Raw genomic sequence first — 27,298 nt, forward strand, 5'->3', positions numbered from 1 at the left:
TGAGTGGAAATTCTACAACTAGAAGGAAAGAGGAAAGCACATTGAGACTCAGAGGAGCTGCAAAAGGCTGAGGTACAGAGGCATGTGCGTATGCGGAGAGGACGGGCGGCTGAGTGCACGGGCGACTGAGTGCGCGGCTGGCTTTCTAAAGCAGGAGGGAGAAGGAAGCTCCCGACTGTGCTGAACTCTAGTCCTGGGCGAGTCTCTGGGAATCCAGACTCATTCGGGGGAAATCTGAACTGTCAGGAAAAGAGAAAGCACACTGAGACTCAGGGGAGCTGCGGAAGGCAGAGGTCCGGAGGCCAGCGCGCGCAGAGAGGACTGACTGCTGAGTGCACGGGCGGCTGAGTGTGCGGCTGGCTTTCTAAAGCAGGAGGGAGACGGAAGCTCCCGACTTCACTGAACTCCAGTTCCGGGAGAGTTTCTGGGAACCCAGACTCATTTGGGGAGAAACTGGACTGTCTGGCAGCGGGCGAAACTCGAGGGCAGCTTGCTCTTAGAGGCGCTTGCAGTGATTACCGAGGGACACTGAGACCCAGGGGCCTCATAGGGCAGGGCTGACGGGAAGCCAAGGCTGTCTGCTCCGCCCTGAGACTCCGCCCCATCCAAGCTGAACACAGAGGCTTTTGCAGTTTTGCAAGTCTTGTCTCATAAGGCTGTCTCCAGCACAGAAGTTCTCCCAGTGTAGATACAGCTGATCCTCACAGCCAATTGCCCTGGAGGTCAATTCCTCCCAGTGATACCAACAACAATCAAGACTTAACCACAGCAAGGCTGTGCAAACAGTCCACAAAGGGGTGCACCAAAAGTGCCCACCTCAGGTAACTGGGGGAGGCTGAGCCACTGGGCCCTATAGGACACCTACCACACAAAGCTACTCTACCAACTCAGGGAAGCAGCGAAAATGAGGAGACAAAGAAACATGTCATGAATGAAAGAAATGGAGGAAAGCAAACAACTGGATATAGAGTTCAAAACCACGGTTATAAGGTTTTTCAAGAATTTCCTAGAAAAGGCCGATAAACTTAGCGAGACCCTTGAGGCTATGAAAAAGGACCAACTAGAAATTAAACATACACTGCCTGAAATAAAAAATATAATACAGACACCTAACAGCAGACTAGAAGACCGCAAGAATCAAGTCAAAGATTTGAAATACAAAGAAGCAAAAAACACCCAACCAGAAAAGAAAAAAGAAAAAAGAATCCAAAAATATGAAGATAGTGTAAGAAGCCTCTGGGACAACCTCTAGCGTACCAACATCTGAATTATGGGGGTGCCAGAAGAAGAGAGAGAACAAGATACTGAAAACCTATTTGAAGAAATAATGACTGAAAACTTCCCCCACCTGGTGAAAGAAATAGACTTACAAGTCCAGGAAGCGCAGAGAACCCCAAACAAAAGGAATCCAAAGAGGACCACACCAAGACACATCATAATTAAAATGCCAAGAGCAAAAGACAAAGAGAGAATATTAAAAGCAGCAAGAGAAAAACAGTTAATTACCTACAAGGGAGCACCCATACGATTGTCAGCTGATTTCTCAACAGAAACTATGCAGGCCAGAAGGGAGTGGCAAGAAATATCCAAAGTGCTGAATAGCAAGAACCTACAACCAAGATTACTCTACCCAGCAAAGCTATCATTCAGAATTGAAGATCAGATAAAGAGCTTCACAGATAAGAAAAAGCTAAAGGAGTTCATCACCACCAAACCAGTATTATATTAAATGCTGAAAGGTATTCTTTAAGAAGAGGAAGAAGAAGAAAAAGGTAAAGATAAAAATTATGAACAACAAATACATGTCTATCAACAAGTGAATCTAAAAATCAAGTGAATAAAAAATCTGATGAACAGAATAAACTGGTGAATAGAATAGAATAAGGGGCATAAAAAGGGAGTGGACTGACAATTCTCGGGGGGAAAAGGGTGTGGGGGGTGCAGGATGAGACTGGACTAAAATCGTATACCTATGGATGAGGACAGTGGGGGGGAGGTAAGGGCAGAGAGTGGGGTGGGAACCGGGTGGAGGGGACCTATGGGAGGGGGGGGGGAAAGAGGAACAATTGTAATAATCTGAACAATAAAGATTTATTAAATTTTAAAAAAATAATGTAAGTTTGACACTTCATATTTTGCTATATGGATACATATTTACACTTAAGAAAAAAATATTTGGCATATTATATTTTGTTCATTTTTTAGAGCATATTACTCCAATGGGAAGGGGGGTGGGGTGTGTGCCTGGTGATATAGTAATATTCTTAGCTCAGTCACCCAACTGAGCTTTTGTTATTTTGGCATTAAATCTGTTTTGTACCAAAGTTCCTTGCAAAAATCAGATTTGAAAAAATTTTTAAATCTTCTTAATTAAGTACAACATAACATATGTTCATCACACTTGTATATAATTTTTTGGTGCACTGAGCATTAAATAACTGGATCCTCTCAGTCTGCCAAAGACTGATGAGTTTCCCAAGACATAATTTCAGTGCTAAACTAGGAAAGTTGCAAGTTAAGTTAGAACATGATGGGACAAAGGTTTTTTAATAATCTATTCTGATATTTTCCCTTTCTCTTTCTAAAACATCTTAAAATTGAGGCTAGGTAACCTTTCAATGTTTTCTCAATCTGCACATTTGGGGGGAAAAGTAATAATTATTGCTTAGAAAAATTGTAAATATACACTTACCTAAATATAAACAAACCCTGTTATTTTTTTACTGCATGATATTTTAAAGAAGACAGATTTCCCTAAAAACCATTCTTTTCTTGTTATCCATTTGTTCTGAAGATACATTAATTTGGTCCTAGAGAAACACTATACTCCAAATTGAGAACGTTGTAAAATTCTTTACACAGCTTGTAAAGAAATATACCTTTTATGTATTAAAACTGATATTAAGCCCTGGTCAGTTTTGCCCAGTTCTTAGATCATTTGCCCACAGACCAAAGGGTTCTGAGTTCGATTCCTCATCAAGGACATGTACCTTGGTTGCAGGTTGGATCCCTGCTCTGGTCAGGGTGCATGCGGGAGGCAACCAGTCAATGTCTCTCTCACATCATCTATTGTTTTTCTCTCTCTCTCTCCCACTCCTCCCTCCCTTCCAATCTCTCTCTCAAGATCAATGGAAAAAATATCCAAGGGTGAGGATTAATTAAAAAAAAAAACTGATATCAGGAACAAACTTGAAGAATCACAAAAATTGCACAACAGCAAGGATAGGCAAAATATTTAAAATCTGAAATAATGTTTAAAATTAAACACATTACATAAATACAATATTTACTGTTTCTTTTATGTAAGGCACACACTGTTCACTTTTGTATATGTTTTAACAGATTAAAATAGGTATTTTTGCTCAGCGGCGTGGCTCAGTGGTTGAGTGTCGACCTATGGACCAGGAGGTCACGGTTCAATTCCCGGTCAGGGCATACGCTCGGGTTGTGGGCTCGATCCCCAGTGTGGGGCGTTCAGGAGGCAGCTGATCAATGATTCTCTCTCATTATTGATGCTTCTATCACTCCTTTCCCTCTCCCTTCCTCTCTGAAATCAATAAAAAATAAAATAAAATAGACATTTTCTCTGAATATTAAATCTCCTTTTACTCCATCATAATGTATGTAACTTTCTTATAATGTTAGGAGCAAATCTTAGGGCTCACTTAATAATAATGATCACATCTTTTTTACTTTTTTAAATCCAAACCCGAGGATATGTTTGTGTGTGTGTGTATGTGTGTTTGATTTTAGAGAGAGAGGAAAGGGGAGAGAGAGAAACATCAATGTGAGAAACATTGATTGGTTGCCTCCCGCATGTACTGACTGGGAATTAAACCCCACAACCTGAGTATGTGCTCTCACTAGGAACCAAACCCATCACCTTTTGGTGTACAGGATGTTGTTCCAACCAACTAAATCAACCAGCCAGGGCAATAATGATCACATCTTAACATTTACATTGCATTTTTGGTTAACAAGTACTTTCATAGGGATTACCTCACCGATTCTCTTATAACCCTGAGAATAAGCAAGTTAATTAAAAAATTTTATGCTCTAGCTGGTGTGGCTCAGTTGGTTGGGCGTCTTCCTGTGCACCAAAAGGTTGCCAGTTCAATTCCTGGTCAGGGCACATACCCAGGTTGCAGGCTAGATCCCCGGAAGCCGATGGATGTTTCTCTCTCTCCCTCTCCTTTCCTCTCTCCCTAAAAATCTATTTTTTAAAAAGTATTAAAATTTTTTTATAACAGATGCAAAAAACAACAACACCTGTGTGCAGTGTTTATATGCTACAGGAAGATAACAGGTAACAATAGATGAACTAAGCCATATTTAAAATGCTGAGCAGAGAGGGAAGAGATTATTAAATGAAAAGGAGGAAAAAAAAAGAGAGGGTAAAAGATTCATGATAGATTTAAACATTGTAAGGATAACAGGAAAGCTTGAAAAAGAAATACCATATTTTGGTGACTGCCATACAATTAAAGAAAAAGAAAAAAAAGTTTTGCCAACACTGAGCTGCTAATACCCAAAGAGAAACAGCCTTTCAGCAGCCTCTTTAATAAACAAATTCAGATGAGGATAAGTTCAAAATAAAAGATAAAAACAATGCACACATATATAATGTACCTATCAAAATGTTTATAGTATATAAAAATGCTTATGAAATTAATAAAGATACAAAAGTGAATACAGTATAACATGCTATAAAATAAACTATATAAAAAAGGATTAGAAGGAAACACAAAAATTTTTATAGTTACTATCTTTGGAAAGTCAGACTATGGGCTATGTGTTTTACTATATAAAACTTAAGTAAGTATAATTTAAATATAAATGTTATTGAGTTTTGAAATGTGTTTTTGTATTTACATCTCAATTAATGGTGGGGTAAGGATTTTAGTGGGAAGAACCTGCGCTGTGGGGACAGGTAACCAAGGTTCTACTTTTAATTTTGCCACTAATTAGGTCTGTGACATTGGTCAACATCATTTATCTTCACTGAGTTCTGGTTTCATTGTTTATAAAATAAAGAATCCCAGGTACAGTGACCTCTTCAAGCTCTAACACTGATGCAGTTGTATTTACTCTGTTCATATATTCAAATTGAAGAGCTATTAAAATTCTAAATACCAAGTGGTGTAATGAACATAAAATTCGAACTATGAATTTACTAATTATCTTGATGGGAACCCATACAGATGCCTCTAGTCATTTTATGAACTGAGATTTTTCATAAAGTCCATTGATCTTCCTCAGAACATCAATATTACTTAAAGAATGGCCAATACACATAATTATTACATTTAAAACTTAGGACTAAAATTTTTTAAACATTATCTTTAAAGGTCTTAATTATTTTTTTACAAGGGACTTCAAAGAATCATATTCCACTGAGGGGAGAACAATAGGCCTGAGTATAGATAAGACACAGACCAAAAAGGGAAGACTTAACCCCTAAGCTTTATTGTCATTAGAACAAATCCTAAAGCAATTTGCCAGAACTCTTAGAATACTGGCTCAGGATTTTCTCAGGCCACTGTGGCTAACTAACAAGATATTTAGTTCTCCGAGTCACCCGATAGGGAAGGCATAAGACTATTTTGAACTTTTTATGCCAATTACATATGAAATGTATTGCTGCTCTGGGTAATCGATAGCTCCCCTCTGCTCTTCTCATTATGTTCACTAAATATATGATTTTTAAAACACAACATTTCTTCTACTAATCACATTGATCTAAGAGCCTCATAATTCAAAACACTTTACAAAAACTATAGAAAACATTTTGTTGGAAGTCCCAAACCCTGGGATCAAAAACACACTCATTATATCAAACATGTCTCCACGCCTGCTGCTCTTTGTTCCCTCTCACACTTAACTACACCCCATTAGAACTCACCTTATCCTTGCAAGGCCTTTGACAGTTTTGTGCTGCACACACGGCATTCTCATCATCAGATTCCTCTGCTCCTGACCAGTCATACTTTGAGGGGATGTCCAGCACTTTTCTTTCTCTCTTCCTCTCAGTATTCTCTTTCACAAGTTCAACTTTGGCTGCAGCAGCCTTCTCCTTCTTTTTCTTTCTCTCTTCTTCTTTTGCTAGTTTCTTGGCCAGTTTGTTCAGCTCCTTTGCTTTTTCTGCACTTAATTTTAATTTCTTCTTTTTAGGTTTATCCATTTTCTTTAACTCTTTGGACTTCTGTTTTCCTTCTCCAAAAAGTTGTTCTACCTTTTCTAGCTTTCGTTTCCTTTTCTTCTCTGAAGAGTCCTTTCCTTTTATTTTTAATGGTTTCTCCTCCATGCTGTCATCCTTCAAAAATATAAAATTAGAAACAATTTTTAAGCAAGACATTTAAAAACAGTTTTGTTCTCTTATGTGAGGTATCTTGAAGTGTCAAATACATAGACAGATAGTAGAGGTTACGGGGGGAGAAAGAAATGGGATTTATCGTTTAATGGGTACAGTTTCTGTTTGGGCTATTTAAAAAGTTCTGGAAATAGTGGTGATCATTGCACAACATTGTGAAGGTAATTAATACAACTGAATTGTATATTTAAAAAGTTAAAATGGTAAATTTTGTGTAGTGTACACTATACTACAATAAATATTCTAGATATTTAAAAATCACTTGAAGAAGGCAAATGTAATATTCACTGAAGATAATCAATAGCAAAAAATAATGGCAAGCCCTAAATAAAATATTTCACTTATTTTTAACTTGCTAAGGGAAAAAAACCTCATTGTTAGCATCCTATATAATAAAAGCCTAATATGCAAATCGACTGAACAGTGGAACAACCGGTCACTATGATGCGCACTGACCACCTACGGGGCAGATGCTCAACACAGGAGCTGCCCCCAGCCCACAGGCCTCAGGCAAGCCAAGGTGGGTGCCAACAGGAGCCCCCAATCACCCCGCAGATCAAATCTGATCGCTGGCCAGCCTAGAGACCCTACCCGTGCACAAATTTCGTGCACTGGGCCTCTAGTATATTAATATAACCTGTAGCATCCATTTGAGATGAAATCATACACAGAAAGCTAAATGTTCTAAATGTACATTAAATTATATAATAACGTTTTTGGTTTTCATTTACTACTACAATAGTTCTTCATTAATTCAATAAATTCTAAGTGGTTAAGAAGTTATTAGAAATGTTATCAAAACATACAAAATTGTATCATGATCTCAATACAAAAGGTATGTAGTGACTTTAGCAAGAGCTAGAAAATAGTTGATATGACAAAGCAAAAAATGTATTTTTCTTTTCAACTTCCGAATATTGTTGCTCTTATGTGCCAATGCAATAAATGTTAAAATTTTAATAGTAAAGGTATGTCTAGTAACAGGAAGAACAAGGAGGGAGGCTGAAAAAAAATTGAAAATACTGATAATTACCTAGGAAATAACACTTGAGCTAAGAAGTGTTATTTCTTTTATATGTGGGATATAAACTGAAACTCACAGACACAGACAACAGCATGGTGGTTACCAAAGGGAAGGGTTGGGTGATAGGGGAGTAGTAAAGGATAAAGGATAGAGAATTTTTCCACAAATTCAAGACTGGAAAATCTTTGATAAGAACCTAAAAATCTTCAGAATCCAAAAAACAACAACAACCCACTGTATTATAAATGTCTAAGTCTATCACATTTTGACAAAATTTTTAACCTCTGAATACTTTATATTTCCTTACATGTAAAATAAAAGGATCAGATGAGATAATGAATGTGAAGAAAGTGTTCTATAGACTGGAAAACATTGTATTAGGCTGCACCTAGGATCTGACTTCCAAACAAAAATCAAACTAAATTATAATGATTAGCAAATTATAATATGCTAAGTGAATCTGTATCAACTATTGGTGACACTGCACCATTCCATTACATGGAAACAAATAATGAAAAGAATATTAGAAATCAAATGCCAGAGTTAGAAACCAGGTCCCTCTGCTTTTACTACATGTGTGACCTTAGGCAAGTTTTCACCTCTCGGATCCTAAATTTCTTCACATGCAGAAGGGCAAAATACTTGCTCTATCTATCCTTTTCACTCTCCCTTTCAGGATTATGGTGAGGATCAAATGAGATCATGGATATATAAACACTGAATATGTTATAAATTGTTATGCAAAGATAATAGACGAATGTGGACTCTCCCTCTCCACTTCTATATAACCATTTCATTAGGAACCTTCATTTAAAAAAATAATTTTTTAATTCGTAAGTAATTTTTATGTTTCAATTACAGTTAATGTGCAATATTAGTTTTAGGTGTAAAACCCAGCAATTAGATATTTATATAACTTATGAAGTGATCACTCCAAAGTGATCATCTGACACCACACATAGTAATTATATTTTTTACTATATACTCTATGCTGTACTTTATATCCCCATGGACTTTCTGTAACTACCAATTCATACTTCTTAATCACTTCACCCCTTTCACCCCCAAACCTTTTCCATCTAGCAACCATCAAAACGTTCTCTGTATCTATGGGTCTTTTCTGTTCTGCACGTTCATTTATTTTGTTTTTTAGATTCCACATATAAGTGAAATCATATGGCATTTGTCTTTCTCTGTCTGATTATTTCACACAGCACAGCACCTTCTAGGTCCATCCATGTTGTTGCAGATGGCAAGATTTCATTTTTTCTTTTTTTATGGCTGAGTCATTTTCCACTGTATATATGCACCACATCATTATTCATTCTTCTAGTGATGGACACTTAGGTTGCTTCTATTATCTTGGCTACGGATAATGCTACAATTAACATACGAATGCATGTCTTTTCAATTTGGTGTTTTGAGTTTCTTCAGATAAATACCCAGAAGTGAAATAGCTGGGTCCTACTTTGTCTCTATATAAGTCTTTGTTTTGGTCTATTTTGTCTAGTAAAAGTATTAATACATCAGTTTTTATTTTCCTTTTCATTTCCATTGTCATGAAATATCCTTTTCCATCCCTTTACTTTCAGTCTGTGTGTGTGTTTTTTGATTTGAAGTGAGTCTCTTATAGATAGCATATGTAAAGGTTTTCTTTTGTGATCCATTCAGCCACCATTTATTTTTTGATTGGAGCATTTAACCCATTTCCATTTAAACTAATGGTTGATAGGTGGTTGTTGTTTTTTTAATATACTTTTATTGATTTAAGAGAGGAAGGGAGAGGGAGGGAGAGATAGAAACATCAATGATGAGAGGGAACCATTGACTGGCTGCCTGCTGTACACCCCCTACTGGGGATCGAGCCCACAACCTGAGCATATGCCCCTGACTGGAATGGATCCCTGGACCCTTCAGTCCCCAGGCCAACGCTCTATCCACTGAGCCAAACCAGCTAGTGTGACAATGTACTTATTGCCATTTTATTGCTCATATTTTTTACCCTCCTCTTCCTTCTCCTTCAAGAAGATCCTTTAACATTGCTTGTAATATTGATTTGGTGGTGATAAATTCCTTTAGCTTTTTTTTGCCTGAGAATCTCTTTATATGTCTTTCAATTCTAAATGATAGCCTTGTTGAGTAATCTTGGTTGCAGATCCTTGTTTTCCATCACTTGGGATATTTCTTGCCAATCCCTTCTGGCATGCAACGTTTCTGTTGAGAAATCTTTTCTGTTGAGAAATCAGCTGACAATCTTATGGGAGCTCCCTTATAGGTAACTGCTTTTCTGTTGCTGCTTTTAAGATTTTCTCTGTCTTTCATCTTTGGCATTTCAATTATGATGTGTCTTGGTATGGGTCTTTTTGGGTTCATCTTGTTCGGGATTCTCTATGCTTCCTGTATTTGTATGTCTGTTTCATTTACCAAGTTAAAGTTTTCTATCATCACTTGAAGTTGTCCCAGAAGCTTCTTAACCTATTTTTTTTTTTTTTTTGATGTTCTGATTGGGTAACTTTCTGCTTCCTCATCTTCCAAATCACTGATTTGATCCTATGCTTCATCTACTCTACTGCTGATTCCTTGTAATGTATTCTTAATTTGCTATTGTAGTCTTCATTTCTAACTGGTTCTATTTTATGTTTCCTATCTTTGTTGAAGTTCTCACCAAGATCCTTGAGTATCCTTATAACCAGTGTTTTGAACTGGTAGATTGCTTATCTCATTTTATTTAGTTCTTTTTTTGGAGTTTTGTTCTGTTCTTTTATTTGAGACATGTTTCTTTTTCTCCTCATTTTGGCAGCCTCCCTGTGTTTGTTTTTATGTTTTAAGCAGAGCTTCTACGTCTCCAGGTCTTGGTAGAGTGGCCTTACATAGTAGGTGTCCTGTGGCACAGACTCCACGGTCACCTAAACTATGCACTCCTGATGTGCTCCCCATATGGATTGTGTGCACCCTTCTGTTGTAGTTGAGTCCTGATTACTGTTGGCATGTCAATGGGAGGGATTTTCCCCCCAGGCCAAAATTGGCTGCAAGGACTTTCCACAACCACCATGGAGGACATGCTGTGCAGTGGCTGACCCCATGGAGTTGGACTCACTTAAGGAGAGCTCTAATGCCTGCTGAGTCCACCCCTTGGGTGTGCTCATCAGGGAGGTGGTTGGATGGTGCTTCAGCATGATCTGAAGCTGTACACTGGGTGCGCTGGCTTTGGGGCCTACCAGGAGGTGCAAGCCAAGGTCAGCTGCCATCTGTGTCCTGCCCAGGATGACCTGTCATGAGCTACAAAGCAATCTTCAGATGGCTGCTACATGTGCTGGGCTTGGGGTGCCTAGAGCAGGCCAAGCTAAGGCTGGCTGCCACTAGTGCCAAGCCTGGGGGCCACTTTCCAAGAGGTATGAGGCATGCCAAGGTCAGAAGCTCCGTGAGAGATTTTAAGAAAGTTGGTAACATGAGCCAAGACTTGGTATGTTTCTTTTTTTAACAATAATATTTTCCCTTGCCTAACTTTTGGACCTTTGATTAATAGGAGTCTGGTCTAAGAAAACTGTTCTAAATTGGTGATTTTCAATAACCCCCTTTCTTTTTAGCAGAAATGGTCTATTTTCCCCAAAATTACATATCACATAAATTCTCAATAAAGAAAACCAGAAAAAAGAACTACTTTGGTTTAATCAGAAAGTAGGACAGCCAGAATACTACTCACTCAGCCATCTCGCCTTGCCAGCATTTATGGTTCTTCCAAGGAACTTGGGCATTCTAAATAGTTTTACAATCACTGTTTTAGTAGGCATTAAATCCATACCTCCATGATATGTAGGAATCTGTCTTCAGAGGGTGGGTGAGTGGCCTGCAAAATCCGCCATATGTGTTGAGTTTCATCTAGAGATACTTCCAGGAGATCTCCAATCATCATAAGTTCTTCCAGCTGGGCTTTAGCTCCAGGTGACAACTCCAACACTGGAGGTTCTAAACTTCGGGGCACCAAAGGACTCTTCCGTGGCTGCTTCCTTGGGGTGCTAGAACCTTTCCAAAAATTTATAAGACAAAATAAAAATGAAAACTATGAAAAAAATGTAATGTTTCTAAAGTAAATAATTAGGGGAATGGTTCTTTCACTCCCAATAATTTAGACATTCTGATTGACTGCATCAGTATTAAAGTGAAAATGAAATTTAAAACAAATACAGAACAAAAAGATCTAGAATTCTAATATGCAGTCTAAAATACTGGTTTAGAGTACAAAACTGGTTCCTTATTGTTTATCCTGTGACTGAAGGAAAAGGGGAATCTATAATAATAAAAGCGTAACATACTAATTAGACCGGACGGCCGAATGACCTTCCAGACGACCTTCTGGACAAAGCTGGGGCTGCGAGGGCCGAGGCAAGCCAGGGCTGCAAGGGCCAAGCCTCTTGCACGAATTTCGTGCATCAGGCCTCTATTAGAAAAGAATCTCTTAACCCATGCTCTCTCTCCCTTTTAGAGGATACCAACAGATTAAGCATATACCTGCCCTACATAAGTGATGATTTTTCTAATGAACAGACAACAAACACAGCTGACCCTTGGACAGGCAGGTTTGAACTACACAGATCATGGCCCATTTATATATGGATAACTGTGTCCACTTTAAAGCAGATTTTAAAAATTGGTGTATAAGTGGACCTGTGCAGTTCAAATTCAAGGGTCAACTGTTTTTTTGCTTGTTTTTGTTAATCCTCAGCCAAGGATATTTATTATTGATTTTTAGAGAGAATGGAAGGGAGGGAAGAAGGGAGGCAGAAAAGAGAGGGAGGGAGTGGGATGGGAGAAAGGGAGGGAGAAACATCGATGTGAGAGAGACACATCAATTGGTTGCCTCCCACATGTGCCCTGACCAGGGCCAGGGATCGAACCTGCAACCTAGGCACATGCCCTTGACTAGTAATTAAACCCATGATCCTTAGGTGCACGGGCCAAGGCTCTACCACTGAGATACCCCAACCAGAGCAGGTCAACTGTATTTTTTATCTGAGACTGGGAATCTGTGTATGCACAGGGCTGGCTTAAGTTGCATGCTAATTTTTGACTGCATGGTGAGTCAGTGCCCCTAACCCCTGCACTGTTCAAAGGTCAATTGTAATATGCTGTCCCATAAAATTCTGAATTTTACTATGAAGAGATGAACACCCTCCATTTTCCAGAGGTGTAACCTAAAGCAATGTAACTTATTTTCACTGGGAAAAAAGTGAACATAACAGAGAAGTTATATACAAAGAAAAGGAAAAACTTTATAACAATTAAAGCTTTCCGAAACTAGAATGAATATTCTTAAAAAGCAACAAGTTCCTTAAGAACTGGTAATGAACAAAAACAAAAAAAGGCTAAATGATTCCTTATCAGAGATTTTATAAAAATGAGAGATGGAACTAGATGACCTCTAAAGTTCTTCTAATTAGAATTCAATAATTCTATGTAAGCTTTCAGATTATCACCTAATGACAGAAAATGCAAATAGGGACATTTTCAGGTTCTAATAAAATTTCATGGCAAAGATTATGTATTTAAGAGGGATTCACAGTCTTGATTAATACAATGGTTTTTTTTCTCACTGGTTTCAGGCTAATCTTCTCCACACTGTTTTAAAGGGTAATACCTTGAGAACAACTCTTAGAAGCAGAAGAATAAGCATGTTCTGCACAGAATGAAGGAGCTGTCCACATGTGAGTGACCACCTCCTCAGACTTGATGGGAATCTCTTCATCACAAAAAAGATTGGGTTCCAGACTACTGGAGGACTTCACACTGGCTGTGTCCTGAAGAAGAAACAAAAGGGGTATTATAAATTAGAACTACTTATGGCTCTCAAAGTCTAAAATAATTAATATACATAAGGATATTACATATTAATAAACATTAATATATTTATTACTTCACAGAAAAAGTTTACAAACACCTGGTGTAGAGTCCTATCCCCAGCAACACAAAAATTATAAAAGAGTGAGATAGGAGAAAGGCAAAAGCTTAATGACTAATATAACACCTGATTCTCCTTGTAGGGTACATGAGATTATCCTTAATTAAGCAGGATACTTAAAAGGTTTTATAACAGGATTCTGGAAGACAATGCCACTCAATGAAAATTTAAGGATAGCAGTTCATTATCTTCTTCCCTATTCAAACAAATTTTAAAAAGCAACAGACAGTACTTTAGTTCCAGATGCTGCCTCTCCCTGACTACAATTGGAATTGTCTTTTCTGACCTTGATTCTACTCATTTCATTGTAACTCAAGCAGGAAACTTTGTTAGGCTTTCAAAGTGGAAAGGATGGTAAACAGGAGATAATGAAGAAAAATAATAAGTAAAAAGAAAAAAATTTTAAAAATTACTTTCCCAAGTGAAGTATGAAATGTGAAGAGGTACAATATTGACTTTGATAAGTTATAGATAAATTGTTAGCCATAGAGGAAACACTGAAAAAATAAATAAATGATATAAGAAACCAATAAAAAATAAAATAAAAGAGCAATAGAGGAACAAAAAAAAAGGGCTTAAAAAAAATAAATAGCAAGAGCCCAGCCGGCGTGGCTCAATGGTTGAGAGTCGACCTATGAACCAGGAGGTCACGGTTCAATTCCCAGTCAGGACACATGCCCAGGTTGCAGGTTCAATCCCCAGTGTGGGGCATGCATGAGGCAGTCAATCAATGATTCTCTCTCATCATTGATGTTTTTTTCTCTCCCACTTCCTTCCTCTCTGAAATCAATAAAAATATATTAAATAAAAATAAATAGCAAGATGGCCAACTTAAACCTAACCATATCAACAATTGTATTAAATGTAAATAGACTAAACACCCCCAATGAGAAGACAGATCATGTTACTTAAAACACACACAAAAAAACCAAGACTCAACCATATATTTTACAATTACATATATATGCAGAATACAAACAAGAAAGGACCTTATTACATGCTAGCTCAAGAGACACATTTTAAATATGAAGACACAGACAGAAGAAACCAAGATGGCAACATAGGTAAATGCCAGTACTCACAGCATCCCACAACTATGTCAAAATTACAACTAACATACAGAACAACCATCATTCAGAACCACCTGAAAGCTAGCTGAATGGAAATCCTACAACTAGAGAAGTAAAGAAGAAAGCACGCTGAAACTGGTAAGAGTGGTGATGGCATGGATCGGGCTTGTCCAGCACCCATGTAGCTGTTTTTATAATCCAGAGGGAGATCATCCCTGCAGAGGCCACCGTGAGGAGCAAAGGGTCCCAGCCCCACACCAGACCGCCCCCCCCAACCCATGTCCCAGAGCTGGGAAGAAAAGTCCCCATAAATTCAGACTATAAAAACCAGCAGGGATTGTGGCTGAGGGACACAGAGACTCAGGTGTTCCTCTTAAAGGGCCAGGCACAAACATACTCGGACTCGATTCCTCTGAGCTCCAGGGCCAGGAGAAGTTAGGGGACCCAGACACATAAGAGGAAGAACTGGATTGTCTGGCATCAGGGCAGGAACTTGGGAGCAGCTTGCTACCAGACGAAGGTGCTCACAGGGGTCATTGTTCCTAGGCCAAGAACTCCCCTGTCCTACGGCTGACTGGCAACCATATCTGAGTCCCCATCAACCTGGAATACACTGTTTGCTCTGCTCTGGTGATTCTCTGAGACCCTGCCCAATCCAATTTGCAGCCCCACCCAAGCTGTTTGCAGCAGCTTTTTGATAGGAATGGCTTGTCCTAGCTCAGGCTTCAGACTTTGCTAAAATCTCTCAAAAAAGCTGCAACTGGTGTCAGCATGCCCTAAATTTGTCAATAAAAGGCCCAAGATCCAGCACCACCACCAGCCTGCCTTACTTCACAGCTGGGTATCACCTGGGTATTTCCAAACCTGATACAAATAGGAGGAATCTGCAGATCTCTCTGTAGCTCCTGCCAGGTGGCCCCAGGCAGGGCTGATTCTGCACCTCCCTGGAGACCTTAGAGCCAGTGCACCTGATGGACAGCTTCAGACCACACCAGATTACAACTCCACACAGCCACAAATGACACACTCAAGGGGCAGACTCAGTGAGCACCAAAGCCCCACTGAAGCAAGTCCTGCTCCATAGGGGTGTTTCCTGCACAGCAGCTCTCCCACTGTAGTCACAGCTGGTCCTCACAGCCAATTGGCCTGGAGGTCAATTCCTCCCAGTGACACCAACAGCAATCAAGTCTCAACTATAAGACTGCACTCAGCCCACAAAGGGCCGCACCTAGAGTGCCCAGCTCAAGTGACTGGGGAGGCTGAGCAATTGGGTCCCTATAAGGTAACTACTACACAAGGCCACTTTACCAATTCCAGGAGACATAGCAGCTCTATCCAATACATAGAAGCAAACACTGAAGCAGCCAAAATGCAGAGACAAAGCAACATGTCACAAATAAAAGAAATGAAAGAAAGCAAACCACGGTTATAAGGTTACTCAAGGATCTTCATCAGACCTACAAGAGACTTCGGGAGACTTTCAAGGATCTTAGTATAATGCCAAAGACATGGAAAAGGACCAGTCAGAAATTAAACATACACTAACTGAAATAAAGAATAATTGACAGTGATTCAACAGTAGAGGATTCCGAGAATCAAATCAATGGTTTCGAATATGAGGAAGCAAAGAATACCCAATCAGATGAACAAAAAGAAAAAAGAATAAAAAAATAAAGATAGTGTAAGGAGCCTCTGGGACAACTTCAAGCTTACCAACATTCAAATTATGGGGGTGCCAGAAGGAGAAGAGAAATAGCAAGATATTGAAAACTATTTGAAGAAATAATGACAGAAAACTTCCATTACCTGGTGAAAGAAATAGACTTACAAGCCCAGGAAGCACAGAGAGTCCAAAACAAGAGGAACCTAAAGAGGCCCACACCAAGACGCATCATAATTAAATGCAAAAGGTTAGAGACAAAGAGAGAATCTTAAAAGCAGCAAGAGAAAAGCAGTTAGTTACCTACAAGAGTGCCCTCATATGACTGTCAGCTGATTTCTCAACAGAAACTATGCAGGCCAGAGGGAGTGGCAAGAAATATTCAAAGTGATGAATAGCAAGGACCTACAATCAAGATTACTCTACCCAGCAAAGCTATCATTTAGAATTGAGGGTCAAATAAAGAGCTTCACAAACAGGAAAAAGCTAAAGCAGTTCATTACCACAAAACCAGTATTACATGAAATGTTGAAGGGCATTGTTTAAGAAGAGGAAGAAGAAGAAAAAATAAAAGATAAAATTATGTATAATAGCTCTAGCCGATTTGGCTCAGTGGACAGACCATCGGCCTCTGGACCAAAGGGTCCTGGATTCGATTCCAGTCAAGGGCATGTACCTCAGTTGCAGGCTTCTCCCCAGCCCAGGCCCTGGTCAGGGTACCTGCAGGAGGCAACCAATCGATGTGTTCCTCTCACATGGATGTTTCTCTCTATCTTTCCCTCTCTGTTCCACTCTCTCTAAAAGATCAATGGAAAAATATCCTCAGGTGAGGATTAACAACAACAAAATGAACAATAAAAGGGCAATAAATACACTATCTATCAACAATTGAATCTAAAAATAAAAATAAATAAGAAATCTAATAAACAGAATAAACTGGTGAATAAAATAGAATCAGAGGCATGGAAATGGAACAGACTGACAATTCTCAGATGGAAGTGGGGGTGGAGAGGTGGGAAGAGATTAAACAAAGATCTTATATGCATATATGCATTACCTATGAACAGATAGTAGGGTGGCAAAGGCCTGGGGTGGGGCAGGAACTGGGTGAAGAGGGGCAGTGGAGGGAAAAAGAGGGACATCTATAATACTCTCACAATAAAGATTTTTTTTTAAAAAAGGACACAGATAGGTTGATAAATAGCAAGCTTAAACAAATTACTCTTCCTACGGAGGAAAATTATAGTTCAGTCCCACCAATGGCAGGATGGAATGGCCTCTCAGTGAGAAATGGGTTTTATATATAGATCTATCACTCCATCTTATCTGGTACTAGGTCAGACTAAAGTCAAGACAAAACCTACTCTATTTCCACTAAAGCGCAAGCCACCCCCAAGTATTAACAAAGGTGAGAAGAAAAAAATAAAAGAATCTAAGTATTTAACTTGTCTTTCTCTAAAATAAGCAAGTACTGGGATATAAAAAATAACTTCCTGGAAGATAATAATTACTACTCTTTTATACCCTCCTTTCTAATGTGTGATTCTGCACATATTTGTAATTCTGAACATTTTTCATTTGTAAAATATAAACTATAATATGAATAAACAGTTTCAGTAAAGGTAAAGAATATGCCTTAAAAGGGAATAATTAGCCGAAACCGGTTTGGCTCAGTGGATAGAGCGTCGGCCTGCGGGCTGAAGGGTCCCAGGTTCGATTCCAGTCAAGGGCATGTACCTTGGTTGCGGGCACATCCCCAGTGGGGGGTGTGCAAGAGGCAGCTGATCGATGTTTCTCTCTCATCGATGTTTCTAACTCTCTATCCCTCTCTCTTCCTCTCTGTAAAAAAATCAATAAAATATATTTTTTTAAAAAAGGGAATAATTATACAAATATCTGAAAGAAGGTTATCCGAGACACAATCACAAAAGATCTGACATATTGCTTCATTAAATATATATTTCCTAAGTAATAAAATTCTTGAATTGCTGCTCAGTGTTTTAGTGGTGATAACAGAATGCCATACAAAATGAAGTAAACAATGCAAAGCATAAATCATCTGTTTTTTAAATACTACAATAAGATCAAATGACTGATTTGATTTTTCTACATAATTATGTACTCTTCTTCCTAAACCAGTATGGGAATCTTCCTTAAGTCAAGACATTAAATTCAACCTATTTCAAGGATGAATTCATGGAGACATAACCAGGGGACATCAAAGGGAAAAAAATCACCAAGCCAAATGCAAATAAATTGGCAAATATAATTTTCATTACACTGTTTGTTCTATGGGAAAATACTCAAGAATATATAATTTTTTTAATGCAAAAATATCTATATCCAGGTAACTTTTACTTTGAATTGCCATTAAGTCTTGCCACCATTCTTCCAGTTTTCAAGCTGTCAAACACATTGCTAACACTGTAAAATCCATAATTTTATTTTTCACGTTGTCAATACCCCCGGATCAAAATAGAAACTAGGCTGAGACTCATATAAATTTTACAGAAAAGGACTACTACTGCTTACAACCATATCAAACCATAGTTTTGATCCCTAGCCCTGAAGTCATGTAATACTTGTGATGTTTTTTATTCATAGGTTACCAATCTGCTTCCAAGCAAAGCCCATCCTATTTAGCAATTCTATAGTAGTGGTTGATTATTAATGTGCTAGAAAGATAATCCAAGTATTGGAGGCCTCTAAGTTATGGCAAACAGGCAATTCTAGTATTAAGTAACTAACTTATATGTGGCTTGGGCTGCATTTCCTTATAGCTGCTCCTGGTCATTCTATACAAAGATGGTCATTAACTTCAGGGTAACTTCAAGGTACTCAGACCTTATTTTAACAGGGTAATTCAAGTTTCAACTTTTCTCAAGTCTTTATTTCATATAACTATAAATTTCCTCATTAAAACATCCCCTGAATCCATTGCTTTTTAAATCCTCATCTGAGGATATATTTATTGACTTGAGAGGAAGAGAGAGGAAAAAAGAGAGAAGGAGAGGGAAAGGAAGAGGGAGAGAACGTTGATATGGGAGATCGAAACATCGATCGGCTGTTGCCTCCCATACTTGCCCAACTGGATATTTAACCCGCAACTTAGGTATGGGCCCTGACCAGGAATCAAACCCACAACCTTTTTGGTGTATGGGATAATGCTCCAAATAACCAAGCGACCAGGCTGGGGCCCCCGGATCCATTTTTATCTTGAAAAAATATTTCCAGCAAATAATTTACAAGCATCTATGATGGATGGTTTTAATTTTATATTCTGGGAATTCAATGCTGATGATATTCATTGCTCTAAGAATGAGCTTACCTACCTGATTTGCATGCTGCAAAGACCAAAAAAAGATAGTTAAAGGGTAAAGAAAAGATTGCACCCTAGGTTTTCATACAAAAGAGCTAAAACTCCCTGGTTATAGGCACAGACTGTAAATAGAACAACAAATAATATTACTAGGTAAACGACAAGGATTTGGGCCTGACACGAAATAACAATAAAAGGCCAATAAAATCCAACACAAAACAAACTTGCCAAAACTTTCTCTTTACCACCAGTGTGGTATCATTATCAAAATAATCATATTAAGGGCAAATACTATATTCTAACTGCAACTGTAACTGCAAATTCAAACCGTAAGGCCAAGTGTAACCCATCTCTGACTATGATATTCAATCTAGCACCATCCAGATGAGAGACTAAAACAAAGTACCCAAAGCAAGATACAATGGAATTTTTAAAAAATAACTAGATGTTAACAATCAAAGAAAAAATACTAAATCAGCCATGAAAGCTTTCAGTAACTAAATGAATAATTTTGCTAGTCCCTCTAAGCCCTAAGGAGATACAAGGTGAAAAAAATAAAGTTTAAAATTCCACTCTTAAAAAAAAAAAAACCTGTTATTTCATCATCAATCTATATTTTTTGGAGCTTTGAAAAAAAAATGCTATCACCATAAACTCAAGATAAATAGATTACTAGCTTTCTCTTCTACTCTTAAGCCTCAATCATCTTTTTAAACAAACCCAGTGATCAGATATAAACCCACACACCGGGCCATGTAATTACCTTCATGTCATAGCCATATGTCTCCCGAATGTCTTCATCAGAATCTGTTTCTTCATCATCATAATCCATTGTTTGTCGAGGGGAAGAAGATACGCTGCTCACCACCCGGTTAAAAGCAGACTGCTGGAAACTAGGTAAGTGTCCCTAAACAACAAACAATTTCAGGATGAACAGAGAGACACACTGAATAAACATGGTTAATATGTGATTATGACTACCAAAATGTAATGAACTTGCAAAGTGGCTAACAGAGTTCACCAGTTAGTACAGAGCAAATTATTTGCCCATGATACCAAGGTCCACCTGAATATTATTTCCAAATAATTTTTCACTAAAATGACTTAGGTATATATTCAAAATCCTATGGGTGTATATAGAAAGAAGACATTATGGATAATCTAACTGCTGGCAACTTACTGTTGTCTTCCAAATCAACTAACTGGTAAGATAGATTTGATTTACTACTTACACACTGACAACATTATCTCATGAAATAAAAAAAGAAAATCCTAAACTTGCCTGTAAGTCTGGATTGGCAGCTGCTTTTTGGAGTTCTGCACTGATGATCTTTTCAGTTTTTTCTCGAGCTGCCTGCTCCACCATACGCTGGCTCAACACAGACAGTTTGGCCAGGGCAGAAGACAGTTCATCTGTGGCTAGAGCCTGCCGGGCTCTATCCTGCCAACTCATAGCACGTTCTGTCAAACACTGTAGGGCTTCTCCTTCAGGCAACCGTACAGGCAACTTCTGAAGGGATACTAGGAGTGACAGAATAGTCTCTAGCCTTGGCCTTCGAGACCGCATACAAAGAGGGCAAAGGAATTTTACTTCCTTAGCCTGCCAACTAGACCCTTTTTTCTGGGAACTTGACTTAGGCAGGGGAACACAGCTATTATGGAACCAGTCTTTGCAGAGCTCACACTGCAGCATAAATCCACTGGCTGTCTTGCGGCAAATGCAAAATTTTACTTCTTCTATGCGGTCCACCATTGTCATCTTGGCTAGATTGGCTGCTCTGAGGGAATGCATGGCTTCAATCTCTTTTTGCTCGCGTTCTTTGAAAACTGCCACCTGTACACAAAGAACATTTAAAAGAAAGGAGTCACTGCAAAATACTCCAAAAATACCAAATCCTTAAGGCTGAGGGATCATCTCCAAATTGTGGCCTTAAAATAACAAAGCATTGTCCTTAAAAAAAATAAATCAGTTTTCAATCATTTCCTAAAATGTGGGGCAGTGTGACAGTTTCCATGTAAACATTCCTGTGTGAAATGGGCAAAATGCTACCATATTTCACAATTTCATCAGTAGAGTACTTTGAATTCTTTGTAGGGTGCAGTAGACAATATGCCTTGAAGTCAAGCAACCTAAGTATGAAGCTTGGCTCTTGTACTTATATATTGTTGATCTGAGGCGAAAGTTTTCTGAATCTCAATTTTCTGAAAAATGAGGATACCACCAAACCCATTTTGTTGTTTTAAGGATTAAATAAGATAACACATCAAAATGCTTAACTTGATGCCTGGCACAAGGTAAATACTCAATAAATACTAGCTTCCCATCCACTGGCAATTCATTCCCTGGGAGGAAGTTCTATACAAATCAATTCTTATTTCTTTCTAGAAGGCATCTATGTAATAGTAGAATGACACAGCCTGATGACCAATTATAACAAGATTTTATGTAGCTCATTTCAAAAAAGTAAATGAAAGCAAGTAATATTTAATTATCATAAATACTGTCAGTAGATTTTCTTTTTAAACTTTTATAGTTTTGAAATAATTTCCTATTCTATTTGCTTGGTAAGATAACCTGTTAGGCAGGCTCCCTAATGAGAAATCATTTCGGCTGGCCTCAAAATAGGATCATTTGGCAACAATATTGTAATAACTATTTATGGTACCAGGTGGGTACCTGGACTCTTGGGGGGAACATTTTTTAAAGTATATGATAACCACTATGCTGTACACCCGAAACTAGTCCTATATAATAAAACCCTAATATGCAAATCGACCGAACGGCTTAACGACTAGTCGCTATGATGCTCCCACAGGGGGTGCGCCACTCAACCAGAAGTTGGGCTCATGGCTGGCGAGCGTAGTAGCGGTGGCGGGAGCCTCTCACACCTCTGCTACAGGCGGGCGGGTAAGGAGTGAGGGGTCCCGGACTGCGAGAGAGTGCAGGCCGGGCTGGGGGACCCCCCCCCCCAGTGCACGAATGTCGTGCACCAGGCCTCTAGCATAAAAAATAATGTTGAATGCAAACTATAATTGAAAACTAAAATTGGGAAGAAAAAAACCAAAAAACATAGGATCATTTGTAGGCAGGAAACACCATATGCAACTCCTTACTACATACTGACCAAATTCATTTTTATTTTTCTCTTTCCTCAGGCTCCTAGTAATCTTAACACACATTCTTCCTACTTGCAAACAAAAACCAAAAACAAACAGAACAAAACAAAAAACGCCACCATACTGTACATTACATCCCCATGACTATTCTGTAATAACCAATTTGTACTTCTTAATGCCTTCACCTAATTACCTATAAATATTTTATTGAGCACTCACTATACTGTTGAATGCTACTAAGAAAAGGAAGATATTTTAAACAGCAGCAGATATCAGTAAGCTAATACAATTCCTTTGAAAAGCACAACAGTATTAAGCCATTAAATTCTAACCCAGTAATCCAATTCCTAAGAGTCAAGTGTAAGAAAATAACTTGAAAAAGGAAAAAGCGCCCTAGCCAGTTTGGCTCAGTGGGTAGAGTAACCGCCTGGAGATTGAAGGGTCCCAGGTTCAATTCCAGTCAGAGGCACATGCCCAGGCTGCAGGCTTGATCCCCAGTAGGGGGCGTGCAGGAGGCAGCCAATCAATGGTTCTCTCTTATCATTGATGTTTCTATCTCCCCCCCCCCGCCGCTTTCTCTCTGAAATCAATGAAAATATATTTTTTTAAAAAAGGAAAAAGCTATATACAAAGAAGTTCACTTTATTAGTATCCATAATAGTGAACACTCAGTAACAACCAAATGTTCAATATCAGATAAAAGTTCAGCAAATTATAGAAAATTTGATAAAATATTAAACTATTAAGACAACAATAAAGAACGATATAGAAAATATTTCAGGGAGAGAACAGAATAGTAAACTTTTTATATACTTTGATTATAAATATTAAAAAAATACCTGAAATATATATAAACATAAAGCCAGAGAAAAATATCTATACTAATAAAAGAGTAATATGCAAATTGGTCACAACGTCCTCACAGTAACAACCGAACAGAAGGCTGCATGGGATGACCAGGCCGGCAGGGGGGTTAGCGAGGGACGACCAAACGACTGAACAGCAGGCTGCGTGGAACGACCAGGCTGGCAGGGGGGCAGTGAGGGGCAACCAGGCTGGCAGGGGAGGGCAGTGAGGGGCGACCAGGCTGGCGGGGGGGGGGGGGGGGCAGTGAGGGGCACCCAGGCTGGCGGGGGGGGCAGTGGGGGCGACCAGACCGACGGAGGGGGGGCAGTTGGGGGCAACCAGGATGGCAGGGGAGGCAGCGAGGGGTGACCAGGCTGGCAGGGGGGGGGGGCAGTGAGGGACAACCAGGCCAGTAGGGGGGGCAGTTGGGGGTGACCAGGCCGGCGGGGGTGGGGGGGGAGGCAGTTAGGTGCGATCAGGCTGGCAGGCAGAGGTGGTTAAGGGTGATCAGGCTGGCAGGGGGGGCAGTTAGGAGCCAGCGGTCCCAGATTGTGAAAGGGATGTCCAACTGCCGGTTCAGGCCAAAACCGGCAGTCGGACATCCCCCAAGGGGTCCCAGATTACAGAAGGTGCAGGCTGGGCTGAGGGGACCCCCCTCCCCCGTGCACGAATTTCGTGCACCGGGACTCTAGTATAAAAATAAAAACAGTTAAAAACGTAAAAACAGTAAATGTGCTAATATCTTCACAGAATTTTGTATTCAACATACAAAGTCAAAATGCATATCATAATTTCTTACCACCATGGCTGTATCTCTGGTTTCCTCCAATCCTTCCTCCAGATCACTCAGAGGCTCATGGTCCAGATCCTTTTCTTTTTCTTTTTCTATTAGTTCTTTTACTTTTTTCCTTCTGTTTTTACCACTCCCATATATACCAATGTCAGTTCGGGGACTTAGCACCTACAAAAATAAAACCAAATATTGAGCTCTGGTTTTAACCCTACCAGACCACTGTACCGATTTTTTGGTAATTTCCGAATCTCTGGTGACTCCTAATTTTCAGTACTTTGCCTAGACCTATTTTCTACAATGTCTCCAAGTTCCATCTTATTCTAACCACTTGTTTGCATGTAACTAACATTTTTCTATATCATGTTGATTTTTTTCTCTTTAACGCTCAGGAGCCCAGGTATAAGGGACAGTTAGGTTCAGGGCCTCAGGTCTGGTAGGTTTAAAAAAAAAAAAATTCTTAAAACTGAAAATAATAAGAGGAACCATTTATTGACTACTCACCAAGTCCTGGGCACTTTCTTAAGGGGTTAACACACATTACCTAATTCAATTAAAAAAAACAGCCCTCTGAAGTAAGTATTGTCTATATCAGTGATGGCGAACCTCTGACACGCGTGTCAGTGCCATTTCTGATGACACGCGGCCGCTAAGGCGGCCGCATGCGGAGGATGAAACATTTATGTTTTTTAAACTATAAATATTGCGAAATAATGTTTTTTCCTCAAAGGGACACACTACCCGAGTTATGCTCAGTTTTTTGGCGAAGTTTGAAACACCGAGCTCAAAAGGTTTCCCATCACTGGTCTATATTTTACAAACGGGAAACTGAGGCTCAGAAAGGAAACAACTTGCCCAAAGACACAGGGTTAGTAATTAGGGAGCCAGTCCTCAAACATGAAACTATCATATTTCAAAGCCTATGCCCTTAACTACTATTTATCATTTTTTCATTTTCAATTATAGTTGACATACATTACTATATTAATTTCAGGTAAACACCCCAGTAATTAGACATTATATAACTTACTAAGTGGTCATCCTGATAAACCTTGAACCCATCTGACATGATACAGAGCTATTAGGATATGATTGACTACTAGTAGCCCTGTGCATGAATCCTTGGGCCAGTACGTCGCTGCCGCCCTCCTATAGCTCTCTGCCCGCTGCCCCGCCCTCCTGTAGCTCCCATCACCCTCCCCTCATAGCTTGCTGCCCTGCCCCCTCCTGTAGATCTCCGCCACCAACTTGTAGTTCGCTGCCCCACCCTCCTTCAGATCCATGATCTGGTCCTAGAAGTGGGATTACTGGGTCAAATGGGAGTTCCATTTTTAACTTTTTGAGGAAACTCCATACTGTTTTCCACAGTGGCTACACCAGTATGCATTCCCACCAGCAGTGCACGAGGATTTTTTCTCCACATCCTCACCAGCACTTGTTGATTTGTTGATGATAGCCATTTTGACAGGTCTGAGATGGTACCTCATTGTTGTTTTGATTTGCATCTCTCGGATGATTAGTGACTTTGAGCATGTTTTTATGTCTCTTGGCCTTCTGTATGTCCTCTTTTGAAAAATATCTATTTAGGTCCTTTGCCCACTTTTTGATTGGATTTACTAGTATCTTTCTTTTGTTAAGCTGTATGAGTTCTCTATAAATTTTAGAGATTAAACCCTTATATGTTCTCCCATGCAGTGAGCTTTCTTGCTATTTTGTTGATAGTTTCTTTTGCTGTGCAGAAGCTTTTTCTTTTGATGTAGTCCATTTGTTTATTTTCTCCTTAGTTTCCATTGTCCTAGGAGCTGTATTGGTAGAGATACTGCTATGACATATGTCTGGTATTTTGCTACCTATGGATTCTTCTAAGATTTTTATGGTTTCCTGTTTTACGTTTAAGTCCTTTATCCATTTTATTTTTCTATAAAGTGTAAGTTGGTAGTTTAATTTTTTTGCATATTTGTTCAATTTTCCCAACACCATTTATTAAAGAGACTGTCTTGACTCCATTGTATGCTCTTGCCTCTTTTGTCAAATATTAATTGAGCATAATGGCTTGGGTAGGTTTCTGGGTTCCCTGTTATGTTCCACTGGTCTATATGTCCACTTGTACTTCTTAATGCCTTCACCTTTGTAACCCATTCTCCCAACCCCCTTCCCAGCTGGGAACTGTCAGAACATTCTCTGTATCTCTATGAGTCTATTTGTATTCTACTTATTCACTTATTTTGTTTTGTTATATTCTAATGTTTATAGAAATGTATTTATTGCCATTTTATTTTTTTCTTCCTCCTCCTCCTTCTTCTTCTTGACCCTTAACATTTCATATAAAACTGGTTTGGTGGTGATGAGCTTTCTTGTCTGAAAAGTTCTTTACCTGTCCTTTGATTAGCTTTGTTAGTAGGTACAGTAATCTTGGTTGTAGGTCCTTGCTTTTCATCACTTTGAATACTTCCTGCCAATCCCTTCTGGGCTGCAAAGTTTCTGTTGAGAAATCAGCTCTATTGTAGATAACTAACTACTTTTCTCTTGCTGCTTTTAAGATTCTCTCTTTTTATCTTTAAGCTTTTGTGTTTTAATTATGATGTATCTTAGTGCGGGCCTCTTTGGGTTCATCTTATTTGGGACTCTACACTTCCTGGACTTGTATCTATTTCCTTCACCCAAGTTAGGCAAGTTTTCTGTCATTATCTTTTAAAATAGGTTTCAATTTCTTGCTCTCTCTCTTCTCATTTCCCACGGATATGGTGGTACACTTGAAGTTGTCCCAGAGGCTCCTTACACTATCCTCATTCTTTGTACTTTTTCTTTTTGCTGTTCTGATTGGGTCTCTTTGGCTTCCTTATATTCTAATTTTTGATTCTCAGCTTCATCTACTCTACAGTTGATTGCTTGTAAATTATTCTTCATTTCAGTTAGTGTATCCTTCATTTCTGACTGGTCCTTTTTTATGCTGTTGAGGTTCTCACTAAATTCACTGAGCATCCTTATAACCAACAAGAGGCCCCGGTGCACGAAATTCATGCATGGGGGAGGAGGGTGTCCCTCAACCCAGCCTGCACCCTCTCTAATCTGGGACCCTCAAGGGATGTCCAACTGCCTGTTTAGGCCCAATCGAAACAGCAAAAAGAAAAAGTACAAAGTACTTT

At 39.0% G+C, this 27,298-nt stretch overlaps 1 protein-coding gene across 3 annotated transcripts in view; it reads right to left on the reverse strand.

The window, feature by feature from the left end:
* The window catches only part of KDM5A (lysine demethylase 5A), a 115,962-nt gene that overhangs the window by 9,895 nt on the left and 78,769 nt on the right, over positions 1–27,298 (reverse strand). For all 3 annotated transcript variants that reach the window (XM_079773952.1, XM_079773953.1, XM_079773951.1), the window contains 6 exons: positions 24,162–24,323; positions 20,682–21,233; positions 20,163–20,306; positions 13,030–13,189; positions 11,197–11,417; positions 5,903–6,313 (listed from right to left, as the gene is read on the reverse strand). In XM_079773952.1, the coding sequence (XP_079630078.1) occupies positions 5,903–6,313; positions 11,197–11,417; positions 13,030–13,189; positions 20,163–20,306; positions 20,682–21,233; positions 24,162–24,323 (1,650 nt within the window). The remainder of the gene's footprint in view (positions 1–5,902; positions 6,314–11,196; positions 11,418–13,029; positions 13,190–20,162; positions 20,307–20,681; positions 21,234–24,161; positions 24,324–27,298) is intronic.

The sequence above is a fragment of the Cnephaeus nilssonii genome (genome assembly GCF_951640355.1).
Source record: "Cnephaeus nilssonii genome assembly, chromosome: 6".
In the NCBI taxonomy this organism is placed as follows: Eukaryota; Metazoa; Chordata; class Mammalia; order Chiroptera; family Vespertilionidae; genus Cnephaeus; species Cnephaeus nilssonii.